This window comes from Sinohyriopsis cumingii, chromosome 8 (assembly GCF_028554795.1).
Source record: "Sinohyriopsis cumingii isolate HCF-2022 chromosome 8, ASM2855479v2, whole genome shotgun sequence".
Lineage (NCBI taxonomy): Eukaryota > Metazoa > Mollusca > Bivalvia > Unionida > Unionidae > Sinohyriopsis > Sinohyriopsis cumingii.
Genome location: NC_142968.1, coordinates 104,378,739 through 104,397,745, shown reverse-complemented (window position 1 = coordinate 104,397,745; position 19,007 = coordinate 104,378,739). Strand labels below are relative to the sequence as shown.

General features: G+C 35.3%; 1 protein-coding gene across 6 annotated transcripts in view; it reads left to right on the top strand.

Annotated features, from left to right (window-relative positions):
* Positions 1 to 19,007, top strand: part of LOC149794293 (dual specificity tyrosine-phosphorylation-regulated kinase 1B-like) — a 96,080-nt gene that overhangs the window by 35,264 nt on the left and 41,809 nt on the right. The window contains exons 1-2 of one of the 6 annotated variants that reach the window (XM_089968447.1): positions 10,738 to 10,819; positions 15,724 to 15,841. The exons of 3 other annotated variants lie outside the window; for them this stretch is intronic. In XM_089968447.1, coding sequence (XP_089824573.1) covers positions 10,805 to 10,819; positions 15,724 to 15,841 — 133 coding nt within the window. In that variant the 5' untranslated portion in view covers positions 10,738 to 10,804. Of the gene's footprint in view, positions 1 to 10,737; positions 10,820 to 15,723; positions 15,842 to 19,007 lie in introns of those variants that run through there. 2 more of the 6 variants (XM_089968449.1, XM_089968450.1) reach the window with 2 other exon arrangements.

Here is a 19,007-nt window from a genome sequence, read left to right as displayed (position 1 = left end):
GTAACTAGATATTCCAGATTATTTGGTATCATTGTAGAGCTACATCAGTCTGCCTTTCTATAAAACACCCACTTTAGTGTATCATGCATGACCATGATGCTACAGAGCTCAGCAGTAGGCTACTACCTCCTGCCCTTGTCGTCGCTAGAATTTAATGTGTTAAATAAAAACTGACAATTGGACATCAAATTATGGCTGCTTAGGGCGATTGTGCAAATCTCTTGCTCAGAGCTACTGCTAACTGAATGAGGTTTCAGCATGACACTTCTTTGATATCCATTTCATTCTAAATCTAACTTGGCCATATCTTAAAATTTCTGTTATCACTCAAGAATATGAGATCATTTCAACTCGTGAAAGTTTAGAAGTAAGGATCTTATCATGCTTTTATGGTCATTCATCTGGCCAGTAGAGCGTTGATCCCTTCAAGGGACAGTTCAGGGCATATTGTTTATTCCCAGAAATTCGTTTTTGCCAACATTGTTTCAGTCACTTTGAGGGACTTAGTTACCTTTGCTGACTGGAAATCTAATTATAAGCCAGTATACATTTTTATTTGGCCCATTGTGATCACTTAACATAAAATATGAAGAAAAAAATCTTAATGTTAAATAGATGTGTATGTAATATTATATGGCGGCGCTTATTAGTTCGAATGACAACTTGCAAATTGGTAGAGAACTAGTTATTGTAAGTATTTTAGTTATCCCAGCAGTCATATTTTTATATGAAAAGGAACAACCCATGTTCTGACTTGTGGCATGATTTATGATACAGCAAAGCCACAAGTATTACAGAAAAGGGGAAAGATGTAACTCTGCGATGATACAGGGTATTTCCTACTCCTGTTAAATATGACTAAATATCATGTTTTAGATACTTTTTTTTATGTCAAACATTACTGTTTCCATAACTGGAGTCAAAACTGGAGTTTCCATTCAAAATTTTATACACTGTGTTAGATCCAAAGCAGATCAGGTCAGAACAGTACAATGACAATTGAACCTTTGTAAAAAATAAAATATTTCTGAGATTTAAAATAAAGTGGGGCCTGGACATAAAAATCATTGATGCTGTTAGCTATGAAACAAAAGCAACAAAAATAATGTGTGAAAGATCTAATTTAAATAAATATCTGTTAAACATCTAAGCATCTATCAGAACCAAAATCTCTGAAATGGATGTGCAAGCAATCAAAGGTGACTGACGAAAGTCTTCCCACTCCCCCGTTTCAGGTGAAAATGAAAATAATACCTGGGGAGTGTGGAAGGAGTTAACATGCAAATTCTTTAGGCACACAAGATAAAAATATGACACTGGATGGAAATACACACTCTCTCCACACACACACACACACACACACACAATCAAACATCAAGGCCAGACCCTGAAGTCCTGGATGTCTAGACCAATTGATTTTTATGTTGCAGCTAAAGCAGCAGCAGCAATAGTAGCATGACCAGAAAATGTAGCATTAACAAAAGGCAGCTGACAGTGCTTCTTCACAAACTGCCTCACTTCCACTAGATGTAGCCTGGGCAGCTAGCATATTGTGGGATGTAGTTTCCATTACTCTGCATAAGGAATGTTCCAATATTTGCCCTTCATTTTGCAACATAGATTGGGAAAAAGAGGGGGGGGTGGGCTGTGTGAGAGACAGTTCTGGATCTATCAGTGGTTTACTTCTGTTTTTTTTTTGTTTTGTTGCAGTGTTGTACACTAAGTATCAAATTCCTTACTTACATTTGATCTAGTGAGGGCCAGCGGGGTTAGCTGTTATGCATTTTATGGCTGAAGTTCATTGTGCACAATCTGTTTAGTTTACTTGAGTTGTGCAGTGGAATTTTTTTCTTCATCTGGTTTTCTTCTTTTCCCCATTGGCTTTAGAATTTACAGTACAGCAACACAAGTATGTTATTAAGTGCTGAGACAATAATGGCCAATCCACTCTGATCTGAGTAACCCTGACAGTCATACCACAGACTAACAAAAATGGTACTAACAGCTAGGTGCTCGGCATTAAAAGGTTCATGTTAGGACTGGTCAGCCTGGTGTCAGGATAATGTGACTGGGTGGGACATCATGCTACGTCTGCGGCATGATGCCCCAGTGCTAGACATCTCTATAAACTGCCACACTGCAGACATCGTAGCAATATGACTGAAAAATTGTTAAAGCTACATTAAAAATTCAAAACACACACTGATCTGAGTATGATTCGAATATGTGTCACTCTTTTTGACATGCAAACCACTAAGCCACTGCAGCTCATACACCATCAGTTGCCTCTTGTGACTTGCAGGAGAATCTATTTGGCCAATTGACCTATCGCCAGTTGTCAATCATTCTGCTCAATTGACCAATCAGTGAGCGCTATTATACACACCTCCAGGCACTGTTATTGTTCGCCATTTTCCTCTGACAAGCTGGTTCTGTCGATATCGACTCGGCTATTGTATATATTTACACATTTCGCAATGGTTTGGAAAAGTCGCCCCACTTCGCCTGGAGAAGTCGCCCCAAGGATCATATTTAGTAATTCTGAGATGTTGCCACATGGCTTTATTTATTGTTGTTTTTCTTCAGCTTAGTAACTTATACAATTTATAAATTTGCAATTTTTCAACTTTTCCATTTGATCAACTCAATTTCTGTACTTAACGAAAAATAAGTGTTATCTGTCTGTTTTGCTCTGCTCTTCAGTATATTAGATGCATTTTAATAATATTTGTTGAGATAGTGTTGTCAATATTTTTTTATTACATTTAGATCTAAAAATGAAACATGCATACCAGATGCAATATAAGTAAATTTAATCGTCGGGTGAAAATGATTTAGGCGATCAAGTTTTTTCAGTTCTTCAGTTGAATGCTTCCAGATCATAAATATGTCATCTAAAAATCTGAACCAAAGAGATGGGTTAAACTTTTTGTTTTGAATAAAATCCTTCTCTAATTCACCCATGAAAGGGAAAAGTATATAGGAGCCATATTAATACTCATTATTTGTATGTTTTTCGTATTATTAAATTGAAAAAAAATATTTTGCAAGATAAGTTTTTATTATTTTACAAATATCTTCGCTAAATAGTGTGCTATTATTAGGATTGTTGTCAAGAAAATATGTGCATGCTTCAATATCATCTGCATGCGGAATGTTGGTATATAGTGATGTTACATATAATGATAGCACGCTTGAAATTATTAGATAGATGTGGAATAGACTTCGACTTTTTAATGAAAGTAGTTTTATCTTTAATGTGTGATGGAAGTGATTTCATTAAAGGTTGTTAACCACTATCAATAAATTTGGATAGGCTTTCAGTATATGAATTACAACCTGATATAATGGGTCGTCCTGGAAAATTGAAAGGTAAATTATCCCTTTACCTCATAGAGCATAGTTACAAAGTGCAGCGCGCTATAAATAGAACACCTGTTACCTATTCGACTCCATACGCATAGGCCTGCCTGATAACTGTTAAGCCGGCTTAAAATGGCTGATGTTTACAGCAGACGTCAAAAGGCACTTCCATGCGAATGGAGTAGAGATGTCAAAAGGCGCTTCCATGCGAATGGAGTAGGAGTGTCCAAAGGCGCTTGCATGAGGCAAAGGGTTATGGTCAGGATTTGTATGAGTTTTGGGTAATATGTAGAATTGAGGTATACGTATGTTAAGAGGGAAAGTGTCAAATTCCTCATATATACAGAATTATTTTTGAGGTGTACGTATGTTAAGAGGGAAAGTATCAAATTCCTCACATACAGAATTATTATTTTTAGCGATCTCATTAATGCATGTTGAAATTTTTTATTTAATTTCTAATTGACGTTCAACTTCTTTAACATAATCATCTTGATTCACAATAATAATAGTGTTGGACATATCATCCTTTTTAATCACTATACTGTCGTCATTTATTAGATTATATACAGACTTAATTTCGTCCTTATAAATATTACTATGATATTGCTTTAATTTAGTTAATATCTCTTTTGTGATCAAATAAATATAAAACTATAAATATGAATCACATAAAAGATGACTTAATTGTGTTATAAAAAGGTTATTTGGGTGACAAGTTTTGGGATGACTTCTCCAACCAATTGGGGCGACTTCTCCAACCACTCTGGGGCAGCTTCTCCAGGTACATGGGGGCGAGTTCTCCGCATACCAAAGTAACTTAGAGAAGTGCAAGCGATGGATAGATGCTCTCGCTTTCTGTCTCTTTCTCAATTTTGTTTCATTTGGCAAATATTGCTCACCAATATCGGCTGGTATATCTTTTAATCTTTTCACGCCCACCATTTTCACAATGTTTGTCGGAGGTTAAGAGGTGTCAAGTCACGTGTTTGGTAGGTGGAGCGATCTACCTTCTGGCATAAAGTCAGTTCTACATCCCAGAGCTTGCATGTTTTTTTTTTGGTTGTTGTTGTTGAAACATGTGAGATGGATTAGTGGTGTGTAATGCGAGGGATGCCTTAAAAATTGTTACTGTAGCTCTCCATTATACTTATTATGTACAGTATTATATAGTATATGGAGCAAATTAAATTGCTATCATGTTATGAACTTTCTTGATCCATATTGAAGTGAAAATTTGAGTGTTATTATTTCAGGTGAGTGACATGCAAACTCAAACTATCACCTTCATTGAAGGATCTACTGTGTATACAAATTGATTCTATTTAAACAGACATCTGTGCAGTTTTCATATGTATGTAATAGCATCCTCCTCATAAAACAGGTTTAAGGAATTCCTGACTGGTCTTTATAAACACATTTGACTGTATATTGATGCCTAGTTCCACATCTTTTTACAGTGTTCCCATCTAACCTAATGCAAGCATTCTTTCAAATACAATGACTCCATCACATGTATGTACATGTTAGAAGATTTAACTTTATATTCTTTGTTAGGGTACCCATGGTAAGCTCAGGTGGTAGAGCAGGAGTCTGATAATCAAAAGGTCACAGGTTCAGTACCCATCTAGGCCATCCAGGGTTGGCTGTCTTGGTGTCTTGGGGAGGGGGGGATATCACTTGCCTCTCATACCCTCTGTATGTTGTATCCAATAATGTGTTGAAAATGCCATTAAGACCATTAAAGAGGACAAAGAAAGAATAAATCGTCTGTTGGGAGGTCTTCACTTTGAGATGCAGTATATTTAAGATTACTGCAATTTTAACATGTTAATGAATTATTTTTATGTGATTGTATGGGGCAGGGAGAGTTGATTTTATGCAGGGCTAGTTTACTGGCCCTGCTCACCAATAGAAAAATAAGTGTTAAATCGATCCCAGCAACATTGTCATGGTGAATAAAACTGTATGTAAGGGGGGGGGGTATTTGACCCATTAATGTGGTAACCAGACATCACAAAGGTCCAAATTAATGCCAGTCTCCTAATTCGAGAATGGGAAAACCCAAGTCCTCACAAAAATTGTTGCATCAGTTAAGATCTCTACCAGCTGCCATTCTGAGTTAACAAGTGGTGTTGTGTACAATGTATGGGTATGAAATGAAAGATTGAGAGGCATGCCTTTTTCGTGTTTAATTGATATGTATAAATTTGTGTTAAATGAGTAACTGCCAAGACTACACTTGAAGAATTACAATGAATGTCCATGGCAGAAATGGCCTTGTTGTCTTCCACTCATCAAGTAAATAAGGGAGATAATTGTGAAACAGTCAGACAACACACCAGTCATGCCTTGTACATTGGACCTTTGCACTGAATTCAGTACTAGTGGTATACAGTTATGTAAGGTATTGCATTGGAGCCAGTCAAACATGGTGAATTTTGCAAACATGCAACTCTGATCCAGATAAAGATCGACTTGTGTCAAAACCTGGCCGATCAGACATGGTTGTGTTGGCTGATTTAACGAATAAAGCAGAACTTTAACAAAATTCCATAATATTTTTAGGTCATTAATGATTAATGTGCATTGTGAGGTGACTGAAATATCAGAAATTAGATATTAATAAAGATTTTGATCGTAAATATGATTAAGATAAGTGAGTACCAAGAGTCCTTAGAAAATTAATGCAGATGTTGAAATGCAACCCAGAAAAGGCTGAGGTTTTGTTTATTCTGTACTGAGTATTTGTAGAAATACACCCCAATCTGTATAAATAATAATAAAAATAGTAACATTAATAATAATGCCTTTATTTTCACAGGGTAACATTTAGTTTAAAAAAAGACTTGTCTTCCATGAAGCCCTTCATTATACAGATATCTTTAATTGAATGTACAAAGATTCATTGTAGCCTTTATTTACAATTTCATTTTTTTTTTTGAGGGAAGGGGATAAATTTCATTTAATATGGTCTTTCTTTATCAGATTTCTAAGAGTGGATGACTTCTTGCATTGAAGCATTTATTTTTTACTAACCTGTAGACCGAAATAGACTGCATTTTTCCCTTTTTTTTCTTCTTCTTAGAAATGCTTAGATCATATTTCCTGTTGTTTTTTCTGAAAACAAATGAAACTATTCTACAAATGTTATATATAAATCGATTTTACTAGCAAGGTTACTTCTTTTGTGGCTGACCATATTCTTTTGTTCAAATTTTTTTGTGTGTAACTGGAATGTGTTTGAAAATTTGTTCCTAATTGTTTAGTCATTCATTTACATAAAATGTAGTTTACTCAGAACTTAGTTATGTAATGTAGTTGATACATGCGTGTTACAGTTCTGATATGTCAGTAAGTGGCCTGTAGCTCCCCTAGCCCTCATTAAATAAAAGTTCCTCACTAGTAATTTTATATATTTTAACGAGTTGAAATTATACAACAAACAGAACAGTGCTAATATGGAGAAAAAGATGATTGGCACCTCTTGCAGGCCTAAGTTTGACACTTTTCCTAATACAAAATATTGTCCATTTTTCCAGGTTTGCAGGTGTCATAATTGCAAATAGAAGTCATTCAAAACTCAGTTGTCTTTGGTCATACACATGACACAAAAATAGGGTGCCAACAAGTGATTGATCTGTGTACTGCAGTCATAAAGTTTATATGTAAACATTCAAGTGTTCATTTTGAGTGATCTGTATGGCTACCTTACTAATAAATATAAAAAGATATACCAGTCCCTCAACAGCAACCACAGTGTTGGTCTAGTGGTTAGAGTGTCTGCCTCAGCTGTGGGAGGTCACGGGTGTGAACCCTGGCCAAGTTGTACCAAAAATTTATAAAAATGGTACTGATAGTTGCAAAACTTGGCACTCAGCTTTACGAGGTTAGTGTTAGGACTGGTCGACCCGGTGTCGGTATAATGTAACTGGTTGGACATGATGCTACGTGTCTGTGGTACATGCCACACTGTAGACATCATAGCGATATGACTGAAAAATTGCTAAATTTTTACATTAAAAATCCAAAACACACACACACACATTACCAAATCCCTTAATAACTCAAGCCATAATAACTCATGAACCTGCTTATACATGGAGGCAGGAATGGATCCCCTTTTATTCTTCTTAGAAAATGTCAAAAGAATCGACCTTATTTGTTGAACAAGAAGAGAATCATGATAAAAATGGTCAAACAAAACCTGATATACTGCTCTTTTTGTCATTGAAATCGCTGTTAGTGTCCAGAAATTTTAATCAACATTATGAAATTCTTAACTTCTAATAACAAGTCCTCTACTTGTTTTACATTTTCTTTACCTCCAAAAATTCTCATTACGCAGTTAATCTTTAATAAACTTTTGATCAGTGAAAATGTCAGTAATGCCTACGGACGGCAGCACTTGAAGAAATAAATAGCAATGAAACAAGTTTTGTCAAGCGAAATCTGTGTTTTAGTTGTCTGTTTTAATTTGGTTTCAGTGTAGTCATCATAATTGTGATATGCCCTCTCGTACTTGTTCAAAAAATGTCAATCTACCATTACAGCTATGTCTGCAGGCTGTTTCTTTTAGAACCTAATTAACTGCCAACTGTATTTTGATTTCTGATTTGGGGTTATATTTGTTGTATTGTTGTGACCAATTAAAAGCAGACCTGACTATGTCATTTGTGTGGTTTTATTGGGTGACACTTCCAGTTTTGACACATTAGACCAAGGATGGTTTTTAATGCTCTGCAACTGAGCTGCTAAGGTTTCTCAATGAAGCAGAGAAAATGATGCTGAAATTTGTGAGATTTTTGTGTTAATTTTTGAGTAAATTTGGAGGTGGGATGAAAGGGGCATTATCTATGAATGGATGATGTTATACATGTAGCTTGTGGTTCTGTAACAGAAAGTGACTTTAAATTAATGGAGCTTTATCTTCGTTAAAGGTGCATTGGCCATTTCAGTCAAACTATGTTATGAAAACAGTATAACTGTATGTAAATCAGAGACATTAACTCATCAGGGGAAGTTTAGAAAATGCTTTTAATAGCTTTGGTAATCATCAGTTATGCAAAAAGTCAGTAAGCACATGATTATATTGGTTGATCTAGAAATCAAGCACTTTAATGATCAGGGTGAACTGTGTTAATATTGATGGATGTTATGTGTTTTGTTATGCTCACGGAAAGTCAAGTGAAATTTTTCTCCATTTGATTATTTTGTGGGATTTGCTCAATTGAGGAATATGGAGAATACACAGTAAAGGTAACACTTTTCATTTGATGATAGTGGCAGTATGTCTGTATTGAATAATACGCATGTTATACAGTATTAATATTCATGTCTTAAAGGTAACATTTTTCAGTACTAGCAGCATTTGGATTAATATTTTCAACAACAAAAATGGTACGTGGGAAAGCCTGCCAGTAGCTTCTCATGGGTCGGTGGTTCTTCCCTGGGTTTTTCAGGGTTCTTCCTCCACCATTAATACTGGCCGCCATGTATAGCCTATCGTGTGCTGAAAAATGGCGTTAAACACTACAACAACAACAACAACAACAAAAATGTAGCCAATTTCAATGTCTACTAGTGTATTTCATATTGTGAAATAAAATGTACAAAATATCACAAGCAGGAAAAAACTTAAAATCTATTTTTTCTTCTTCAGCAATAAATTACAGAATTGTAACAAGTAAATTTCTGGTTTGCTAATGTCATTTTTGAGCCACGATATTTGTGGATGAAATTTTGGTACATAATTAAAATACGCACAGGTTAGTATATTGCTGTGTTTGTAGCAGTGATGTGTAATGTTGTTGAACTTAATTATACATTCTTTTAATACCGGTATGGAAAGTGGATTTTATTGTTTTATTTATATGTAATGTATTTTTTATGTGTATGTAAATATAATGGCATCTGAAAGCCATAGTTACCTATTAGGCTGGACACATAGAGCTATAGATAGAGAAGTTACCTGGAAACAAGGTAATTTCTGTGACAGCTTGGGGTTTAGGCTTAGTCAGGTGTAACAAGAGAGAAAACCTTTCATTACCTATATTGTTACATTATATACATTGTATTGGGATAACTTTTACCTACATTGCCTACAGTGTACCACTCATACCTGATGTTTGCCGCAGGCTGTCTTCATGACATACTGGTTTATAGGAATGTGTGGCATCTGAAGAATGTCACAGATGGCCTTTACTGGGATTAAGTAACCATGGTCCAGTAACTCATTAAATACTTACTGAATGTAGCTTGTCAGGTATTAGCATATTGTTTTGCTGCTGTCCATGGGTGTGACCAGGTGCCTATCCCAAATAACTGTTCAACATAATTACAGTTTTACACAATATTTGATGGACATCAGCAAGTCCAATTTAGTTTTCAGGATGTGACATAGTTGCTATTTTTTAAATTATTTTTATTTCAGTACTTTTTCGGACATTTTGATTGAAACATTTTACTTTAAGTACAAAACTTATGATATTTAAAATATTTTGTTTATATTCCCCTATTATTTGCATATATTTATTTGACTTGTGATACCAGTTCTCTTTTGTTCTTACTCAAACTTGATTTTTAAAAAATCATATCCAATAGTTACATATTTTTTTTTTGTTCGAAAGGTACACATCAATGAAACTGTACATGGGTGTTTTCAGTTATTTAAGATCTCCATAGTTCAGCATGGGTTCAGGTACAGTTTTGCCAATTATCTGTGGCATTGTATGGTGCTAAAAACCAGTTAAAAAAAAACATTATTCAAAAGGACACATACACACAGTACACACACACACACACACACACATATTATTGATTTGAAACTGAAGGCTGTCATAGACAAATATAACAGAATGCACACTTTTGATGCAAATCCCTACCCATATTAGCATTATGGTTATTCTCTAGCAAAATCTCATTATCATTATTGTTATTATTATTATTATTATTATTATTCACGTGTAGATCATCACATGATAAAAACATCTTTTTTAGTTACAGTTCATTTTTGCAAAATATTTGAATGTCGTGTCACTGTTAATTTGGGCTGAAAAAAAATGTATATTGCTTAAGGTATCCTGTGATGCACTGCTAGTGTATTCCCCTTCCTTGATAAACCAGAAAATTCCTATCATATTGAAGATTTTTTTCTCCCAGTGACCTCTACCATCATTTCTCCTTTGACCCGTGTTCACGTGATACAAACAGAGCCTATGTACACTCGCAGGCGATCACATGGTTGTATTTATAGGTTGTGCTATTTTTAGCTTGGCTGCACAGCAACAGACAGATTAAGATCACCCTTCCAAAACTCTTATTGGCTGTTGGCTAGTTCAAGGTTTACTGGAGTGAATCACATGTTACAAACATGACAAAGCATGTACGTTGATTAAGTCATGTGACCAAACACAGCTGGCCGAGTCAAACATGGTTATCCATGTATCTTTTCAAGGTTTGTCATTTTTTTCACATATTTAATGTCGTTTATTTTACTTGTTGTAAACTAATGTTAACACTGTTTGTAGATGTTATTAATGTTTGTACTGTTTAGGTAGTTGATTTTCATTTTGACGCGTGTGCAAATAACCAATTCAAATTCTCATTCATCAATGAACTGACTGTTCTATTTATAAATTATTGAAGTTCCGATCAGGTCTCGAAGAACTGTAAACAAAGGGAATCGTGGGGGCGGAGTTGTATTTTTCCTTTGTGAAGATTTAATTACAACAAAAAAATATTTCCGTTTGCATTGATGATGCTAGCTATTGACGTGTGTGTGTGTATGTGGGGGAATATTAATGAGAATAAGCACTTGCTTCGAACATGTCCTCACTAGATTCTGTCAACAATGAGATTGTGTTAGTTACCATCATTATCTTCTGGCAGCATTGTAAAAAATAGCGTCAACACCAACAACATGAACAAAGTTTATGATTTTTGTAAAAGAAAAAAAAATATTGATATCTTCCATTTTAGTTAAATTTTGGACATATATGTTGGTGATAATATTTGGTATATCTGGTTAAGACAAATCAATTTTTCTTATCAGAGATCCAAGTTATATGCCAATTTTTTTTTATTGTGCCCCCCCCCCCCAGTTTTTGTTGGTTCTTTTATTTTTTAACTTTTAAGTGTAGGATTGTTTTTGTGGATAAAGTGGAATAAAAAAAAAGCCTTTATCCTTCTTAGTATCAGCGTGGATACTAGCAGACGGTTTCAGTACCTTTAGATAAGGCTTTTTGAAATTTTTTATTCTGCTACGATATAGTAATGGATGTGCTTGTTCGTCCATCTGTCACAATTTCGTTGCACGAGTGCATCAGTTTTTGAGTGACTTTCGTGAAAGTTGGTTAATAGTATCACCTGAAGAAGTGCATGTTCACAATTTTCTCCCACAATTGTTTGTGCGAGTTGGACGTTTTTTTAACTTGGAGCACAAGATTTTAACAAGTGTAACTAATGCTGCATGTTTTGATTGCTGTTGGTGAAGTTTGGTATATATTATTGTCATGGCCTAAAGATGCTTATATCAGTGGGTTCTCTTGGCTTCTGCTGTTTTTGTTTTAGAGTTGTCACCCTTTAGACCTGCCTGCTCTTAGGATTTTGCTGCAAGTCTTACAAAAATGACCCTTAAAATATGGACTTGGGAAATATAAGCAGAAATTTTGGAACTATGGTTGTTGTGGTTAAATCTAAATAATTGGCTCATCTTCCTTGCTTTATTTGGATCTGGGTTTCGTATTAGATTTGGCAGAGTTGATCAGGGAACCAAACTAACTTTACAGAAGTACTTAAGACCTTTTAAACTTCATGCATCGTTTCATGCTAAACTTCATTGCAAAACTGTTAATGATAAAATAATTTATTGAACAAAAATGGCATCCAATAAGAACACAATAGGGAAATATAGGCACGTAAAAGGAGTTAATATTCAATACAGAATAATAAAAAGGAATATTTAGATTCTTGTGAAGAAAAACAAGATGAGATACAGTTATGTTCATTGGACATTACATATTGATTTGACTGTGTTTTGTGGCAGGAGATATGATTGCCATCATGTGAAATTGAAATTGTTTCCAGTTATTACCTAAAGTTGCAAGATAGCAAAAAGCCATTGAGCTGTATTGGGTTTGGAACTGAAGTTGTACATATGCTTTACAGCCTTTGCAGTTGAACAGTGTTTACTGTTGCTGCATCAATTTAGAACATGAAATATATTAAATTACATGTTTTCCAACTTTACAATAGCAGTGCATGGTATTTGTTACACATTACTGAAAAGTGGTCAAACTTGGGCAAAAATAATCAACAGCCTTACTGAGACGATCTTGTTAGTGCTGGCATGTCAGGTTAGTGAGCAGCTGAATGCAGCATACAACAAAAATCTTGTGAATGCAAACTGTCTTGCTTCTCCTAAACTTGCCTGGAGGATTGCCATGAAATGGGTATTAATCTGTGTCCAGTTGACTTTAGACGAAATACTACCTGCTTGGCCAATATGGCTGCACATTAGCCAGCTTGACAACCTAGTTATTGCTACTGCTTGACTGGATGGTCATATCAACCTATCAGATGTCTAATAATGCGGCCACAAAGTCCATGTTGCTATTCCTTCTTGATGGAAGTTCATAAGTGTTTGGATTTTACCAGAAGACTTTTTATGTCTAATTGGTACGAAATGAAAATAGTACTGATCTGGCATCTCCGGTTGCTACTAATGGAAATAGTGAATATCTTACATTCAGTATGGCCTCCAGAGTGACCATTTTGATTATTCCTCCTAAATGTCAAGTCTTACCAGCATGGGCTTTTAATGTGAAGACTGGTTATGACGTTTAGTTGGGTCTGGACAAAAATGGTGCCTATCTGACTGCAAATATGGCTGCCTTTTTTTTCTTCATGGATTTAACACCATCTTTCAGCATATGATGGGTTATTATTGGCAGCTAATATTTTTAGTGTATGACAACCCTGGGAAGAATTCTAACATGATTGGATTAATGTTTGATCAAGTATTCGTGTTTGATTGTATGTCAAGAGACTCGTGTGGCAATAGCTTTTAATTCTTTTCACCAGCTCATAGTAATCACAACAACTCAACTAAGAACATTTTCTTCTGTGTCAGTCGCAGACATGACCTGCCAGCAGTGATCATTTCTACTTTCGGATGCCAAAAATGCTGGAAGCTAATAACATTTTCAAGATTAAATCTCCTTAATGTTGGAAGAAATCCTTAGCATTGTTTTACACCACTGATAAGGAACAATCCCAGCTAAGAACTTGTGACTTGTAAAAGAATGACCCTCAGGATTTCACTTTCAACCCAGTTTTCATTTTGACTCGTAACTTTGGTGTAATGGGTCAAATGACTCATCAGCTTTGATTTATGTTGAGAACCCTGGGTCCAGTGCCAAGTCCTTGAGAAAAGTAGGGACTAAGAGGACCTTTTCTTTTGGATTTACCGTCACCATAATGCTAATATATTAAGAACAGACAGACATTTTGACCACTAAACTAACCATACAATTAAAGACCATTTTTGTCGATGGCATTGAATACTAGTCTTGTGCTGGCACTAGTTTTCAAGTGAGAACTTCTCGGCTGTTAGATTGTTGTTTTCATTCCAAACACATTTTGGACAATTTTATACAAGAACAGCATAAACTATTATTCCGTGCCAGCGTGTAGTCAGGGTTGCTGTGACTTTCCGGTAGCATGCAAGTTTATGACATTATGCAGAAGAATTAACTCCATTAATTTTAATGCTAGAACATTAGTAAATACTTAAAGTTTGCAGGTGTGGGAATTTTTATTTTCAAGTTCTAAACCCACACCTTTACAACCAGGAGTCCAGGCTCTCTCACATTGAGTCCTAGCAGCTGCACCAGTGGTTGTAGATCTCGCAGTTGGTTGCATTTCAAAGACAGCTTGGTAGCTCTTAATTATTTGTATATGAAATCATGTAGTCATTAAGACCTTCCTGAACAAATCAAAAAGATTATTACTGGCCTGTAAATATGATTACCCTTGTCCACATATATTTCCAAGATTATTTTCCTCTTTTCTTCTTAAAAATTTCTTTTAATTGCAAACAAAGCAACCATTACAGATTCAGATGCTGATTTAGTGATGTCAAAATATGAACAATTAACAAAATAAAAGTTGACAGAATTTTAATATTTGATATGATTTAGGTAAGTACTGTGTGAATTGGGTAAATCTAACAACTCCCCACCCTTGTAAGAACAGTGATAGTATAACCATTGTTTGTAGGGATATCCGGGTAACCAAGAGGCTTAAGGCTCTTGCTTTTACAGATCACTGGCATTTCACCTCTGTCTACTTGGACAATGTTGTAAAGCGCTTGGAGCTTCTAAAGATTAGGCGCCATACAAAGTCCTCATTATTATTATTTCTTGGGTTTGAGTTTCAGCTTAGCTAATGTGAGTGTGAGAAAGCTTGCCAGTAGCTTCCTTTGGGTTGGTGGTTCTTCGTGTTTTCCAAATTTACTGGCCAAAATGGATAGCCTATCCTGTGCCAAAAAATGTTGGTAATACCACAAACCAACCTTGTTAGTTTGCATCTTTTTGTATACTCGTAAGTTTGGTTCAGCTAGAAACAGATCAAGTAAGGGTATATGTTGAATATTCCTAACTTGTATAGACCCAATTCTGCAGATGGAGTTTGCAACATTAGATCTGGGTCTATGCATTGTTTAGTTGGACCCGACTAGTGAGTGTATGTGATTTCTCAGTCTGTATGTCATAATACGTTTTATGTTTGGGTCATTTCATGCTTTGTGATGGGGCTTCCATATTCCGTGAACACATTTATTATTCTGGCTTCTAATACAACTGAACATGTGGCCTTCTCCCTAAAGTAGCAATTTTATAGGCACTGAAAACAATTTTCCGAAAGATATTTTTTTTTCTTTCTCTTGATCTCATCTTGTCAGCTTTTATTGCTGAAAGCATTAAAATGTATACATTTTCAAATAAAGGTCTTGGTTTGAAGAATGTGAAAATGTTAGTGCTGGTTTTATTGTCAGAAATTGAGTTTTACCACCAAGGCCATTTGATGCTTGTAAAATATACTGTATATACTCGCTTAAAAGTTGAAATAAACTATTAGTTCTACTGATGACTGAATAGATCAGATCTGCCAACACATGGCAAGTCTAGGTCTGTGCAGTTTACAGCTGGACTCAACTTGACAGAGTATAAACGGTAGCTATAAGAGTAAGGTCATCATTAGTCTCTTCATATTCAGACACACAAGACCTCCCCATTAATGCAAACTTTAAATTGAAAATTTTGCTCAAAATATAGCAGAAAATGTAATTCTCTTTGGCAGGACGTTACATGGAGAGTCGTGACATCACAATGGTGTGAAAATTTCAGAGAGAACATCATGGATTTTACTGACACGTATTTTGATGTTCATCCAATCGGAATGTGTGGGACATTTGAAGGTGTGTTAGAATGTCATCTTGACAGACTGTAATATCTGTTTTTACTAATTGAACAAAGAGCATCCATGGAATGATCCCTTTTAAGTTTATATTTCAAATGCTAATCTGCATTAAGGAAGCCTTTAAGATTGATTTTTGCATATTTTTTTAAGCATATTCAAATGGACTACATAGTTACTGAAAATTGTATTTTGATACAAACAAGGTCCTGATGGCATAGTACAGTGCACATGCAGATCAGGGTCTGTGTTGTTTGATCTACTGATTATTCCTTACAAACTGCACAGACCTAGATCCATAGATGGGACTTGTTACACCTGGGAAGAAAGTTGAGATTTCTAGTGTAAGTGGGCTGCTTAAATTGAATCCTTCTTTCACTTTATGTCATCTATAGTTAATTCCCCACCCAACTAATTTCAGCTCTCTATATGCATGTAACCAAATTACTATGGCTTGATGATGTAAAATTTGAAATGACAAGTGCAATGACCTTTTCAATTTTGAAGGTAGTTTACCCTACAATTAAGGAAGTTTTTTAATAGATACTTTAGGAGCTGTTTTAAAATAATAGATTTTTTTAAAAATTAACTGATTCAAATACCTAGGAATTCTTTTACAGTTTTTACCTGTATTTGAAAGTACATTTTTACTGTACCATTTATAGATTGATAGAATTGAAAGGATGGTATCATATATATTGCTCTTATCCCACGATCCTTTTGTTCTAATTTTGCCCAACTTTAAACTCCATGTGAAACATTTAATAATAAGGAAGTTAAGATATCTTTATTTCCAATGGTTTCCAGTAAGATTAAACATTTACAATGCATCATTGATTACATTGTAAATAATACACTGTGTTGGGAGGAAGTCTCCCTGCCTACTTGCTAGCAAGTCCAGTCTTGCCTGTTGGACTATGGTTCACATTGCATGGCTCAGTTTTGGATATCAAACTTTTGTTTATTAATTGCTTTCCATGAACAGGTAATATAGATAGATGGCACAATGTATACATAGTTGACAAAAGAAATGGTACGTCCTTTTTAATTAAAAGGAATGAATTTTTTATCCCTAGTACATATGGATCTTTAAACATTACGGGACTGTGGACATTAGCATGCTATATGCAGTTTTTGGTGAGTGGGTGGGTAGGACAGGGTATTTTTTCCTTACTTTTCGTATGGAGTTGGATTGGCATATTCATATATGCAGGTAAAGTATGGATACCTGATAAGTCTTTAATTGTGTCTATAGTCCAGATAGTCGACTGATACATGTACTGTGCCACAACTTGAAATCAATCAGCCCCGAACAGTTACACTTGCCCATTCATGTTTATGTACAATGTTTTATTCACAGCCTAAAAAGATAGAGGACACAGGTATTGCAGGGATGAGAAATGGGTTGTCCCATTTACATCACAAGTAGGTTCTTCCTTCCTGTAATGTAATCAGTAGCACTTTAATTTATGAGGGAACACCCATCATTACTTCAAGGAGCTACAGGTTAACCACAGTAGGGGTGGGGTGGCTTCTATGCCCAACTAACCTTATCATTGGTTAGATCTAGTAAATTTTCAGTTAGCTGCATTTTTTATATATATCTGATGTGTTTTGGGGGCAACTTCAATACCTTACTGAGTTTCTGGTCAATATTAGAATTGTTGCTGTATAATAATGGATTAAAGGGTATCAAGTAGCAGGTCAATCATATACTTGTTTTGATATGGATAGTTACTATGCCCACATCCACCCCCAATAATAATGTTTTTACCAAGATCTTCACTTGTCATTTTTCCTAGTATAATATTAAGGTCAAGTTGATTATATAGAACATAAATCAAGCATGCAAGCAATGGTAGGTCATTTCATCAAATCAGCTGAATGTGTAGCTGCTGATCATATATAAAATTACATCATAACTGATATTAATGCTTACGCTAGTTCTGCTAAGTGTGTACAAATACACACATGCACACATACAGTACAACCTGTCTTGAAAGACAACCTCTTCTCCCAAAAGATCATGGTCTCCTGGGACAGGTATTCACAATGCACTGGTCTTTCATGGCAAATTGTATTGTGTGTGTGTGTGATGTAGTTTTTCTTCTGTATACCATTTATTTGCACTCCTGAAAAATGAAGTTTAAATGGAGGTAAATGTCCTTTATTACTGAATACGGCCAGAATGGTGAGTGAGTTTCTGTGGCTTGCCTGAAGATGAATCAGACTGTGACTGTGTACAGTTCTCTTTATGCACTCAACATATTAATTTGCATTAGATGTGATTGAGGAAGAGATGGAAGAGATAATCAGTGACAGAGATTTTAGCCTATGTTTGTAAGTTGTATCATGCTGCAAGCTCCACGCCCCATTGGTTTACCCTCCCAGTCATTGACAATTTACTGTACTGTACTTGCTTAAAAGCCAAATCCAGCTGCAAACTGCACAGACCTCAATCTGCTATCACATAATGCACTGGCAGATCTTTTGTCTACCCTGTTTGTTAAGAGTAATATCTAGAGCAAACAACATGGACTTATTGCTTGGAAACGTTTTACAATAGCAAATCAGGACCTGTGTTGTTTGCAGTATGACTGGACTTTTATGCAGTTTTGAATAGAAAGTGATTTGGTATGCAGTGTATGTGTTATTGAAGTTGAGATTATTCTTTTGTCAGAATTGTTCTTTAATTTGCTTTAAACAAGAACCTCTTTTTGTCATCTTCTTCCATTCATTCACCACTGAGCTGATTTCTGTTCTTAATTTCTATTGTAACCAAATTATTAAGTTCTGGCAGCCTAGGTTCCGTCATGATTTCCCAAGTTTGAAAGGTACTTGAAATGCTGTTGAACCCTCTCATTGCAAGTACAGTAGGACTTCGATTATCCGTCAGGGTGCAGGAAGGAGGCCATGACAGAGATTAGAATTTGTACATTAATAATGACATACAATGCCCTGACAGTTAATAGGGTGACATATCATCATAGTTCTACTGTAGATGTATCAGAAAGTCTACATGTGAGATGCCTTGACATTGTTTACCAGTATATTTTCTGTTAAATTATTTAAAAAATTGCAAAACTTTTCTACAAAATTGCACTTGGTAACTTTGTCACTACATTGCATTAAGTTGTAGTTACTTCTAGGTTGTCTGCAGGCAGGCA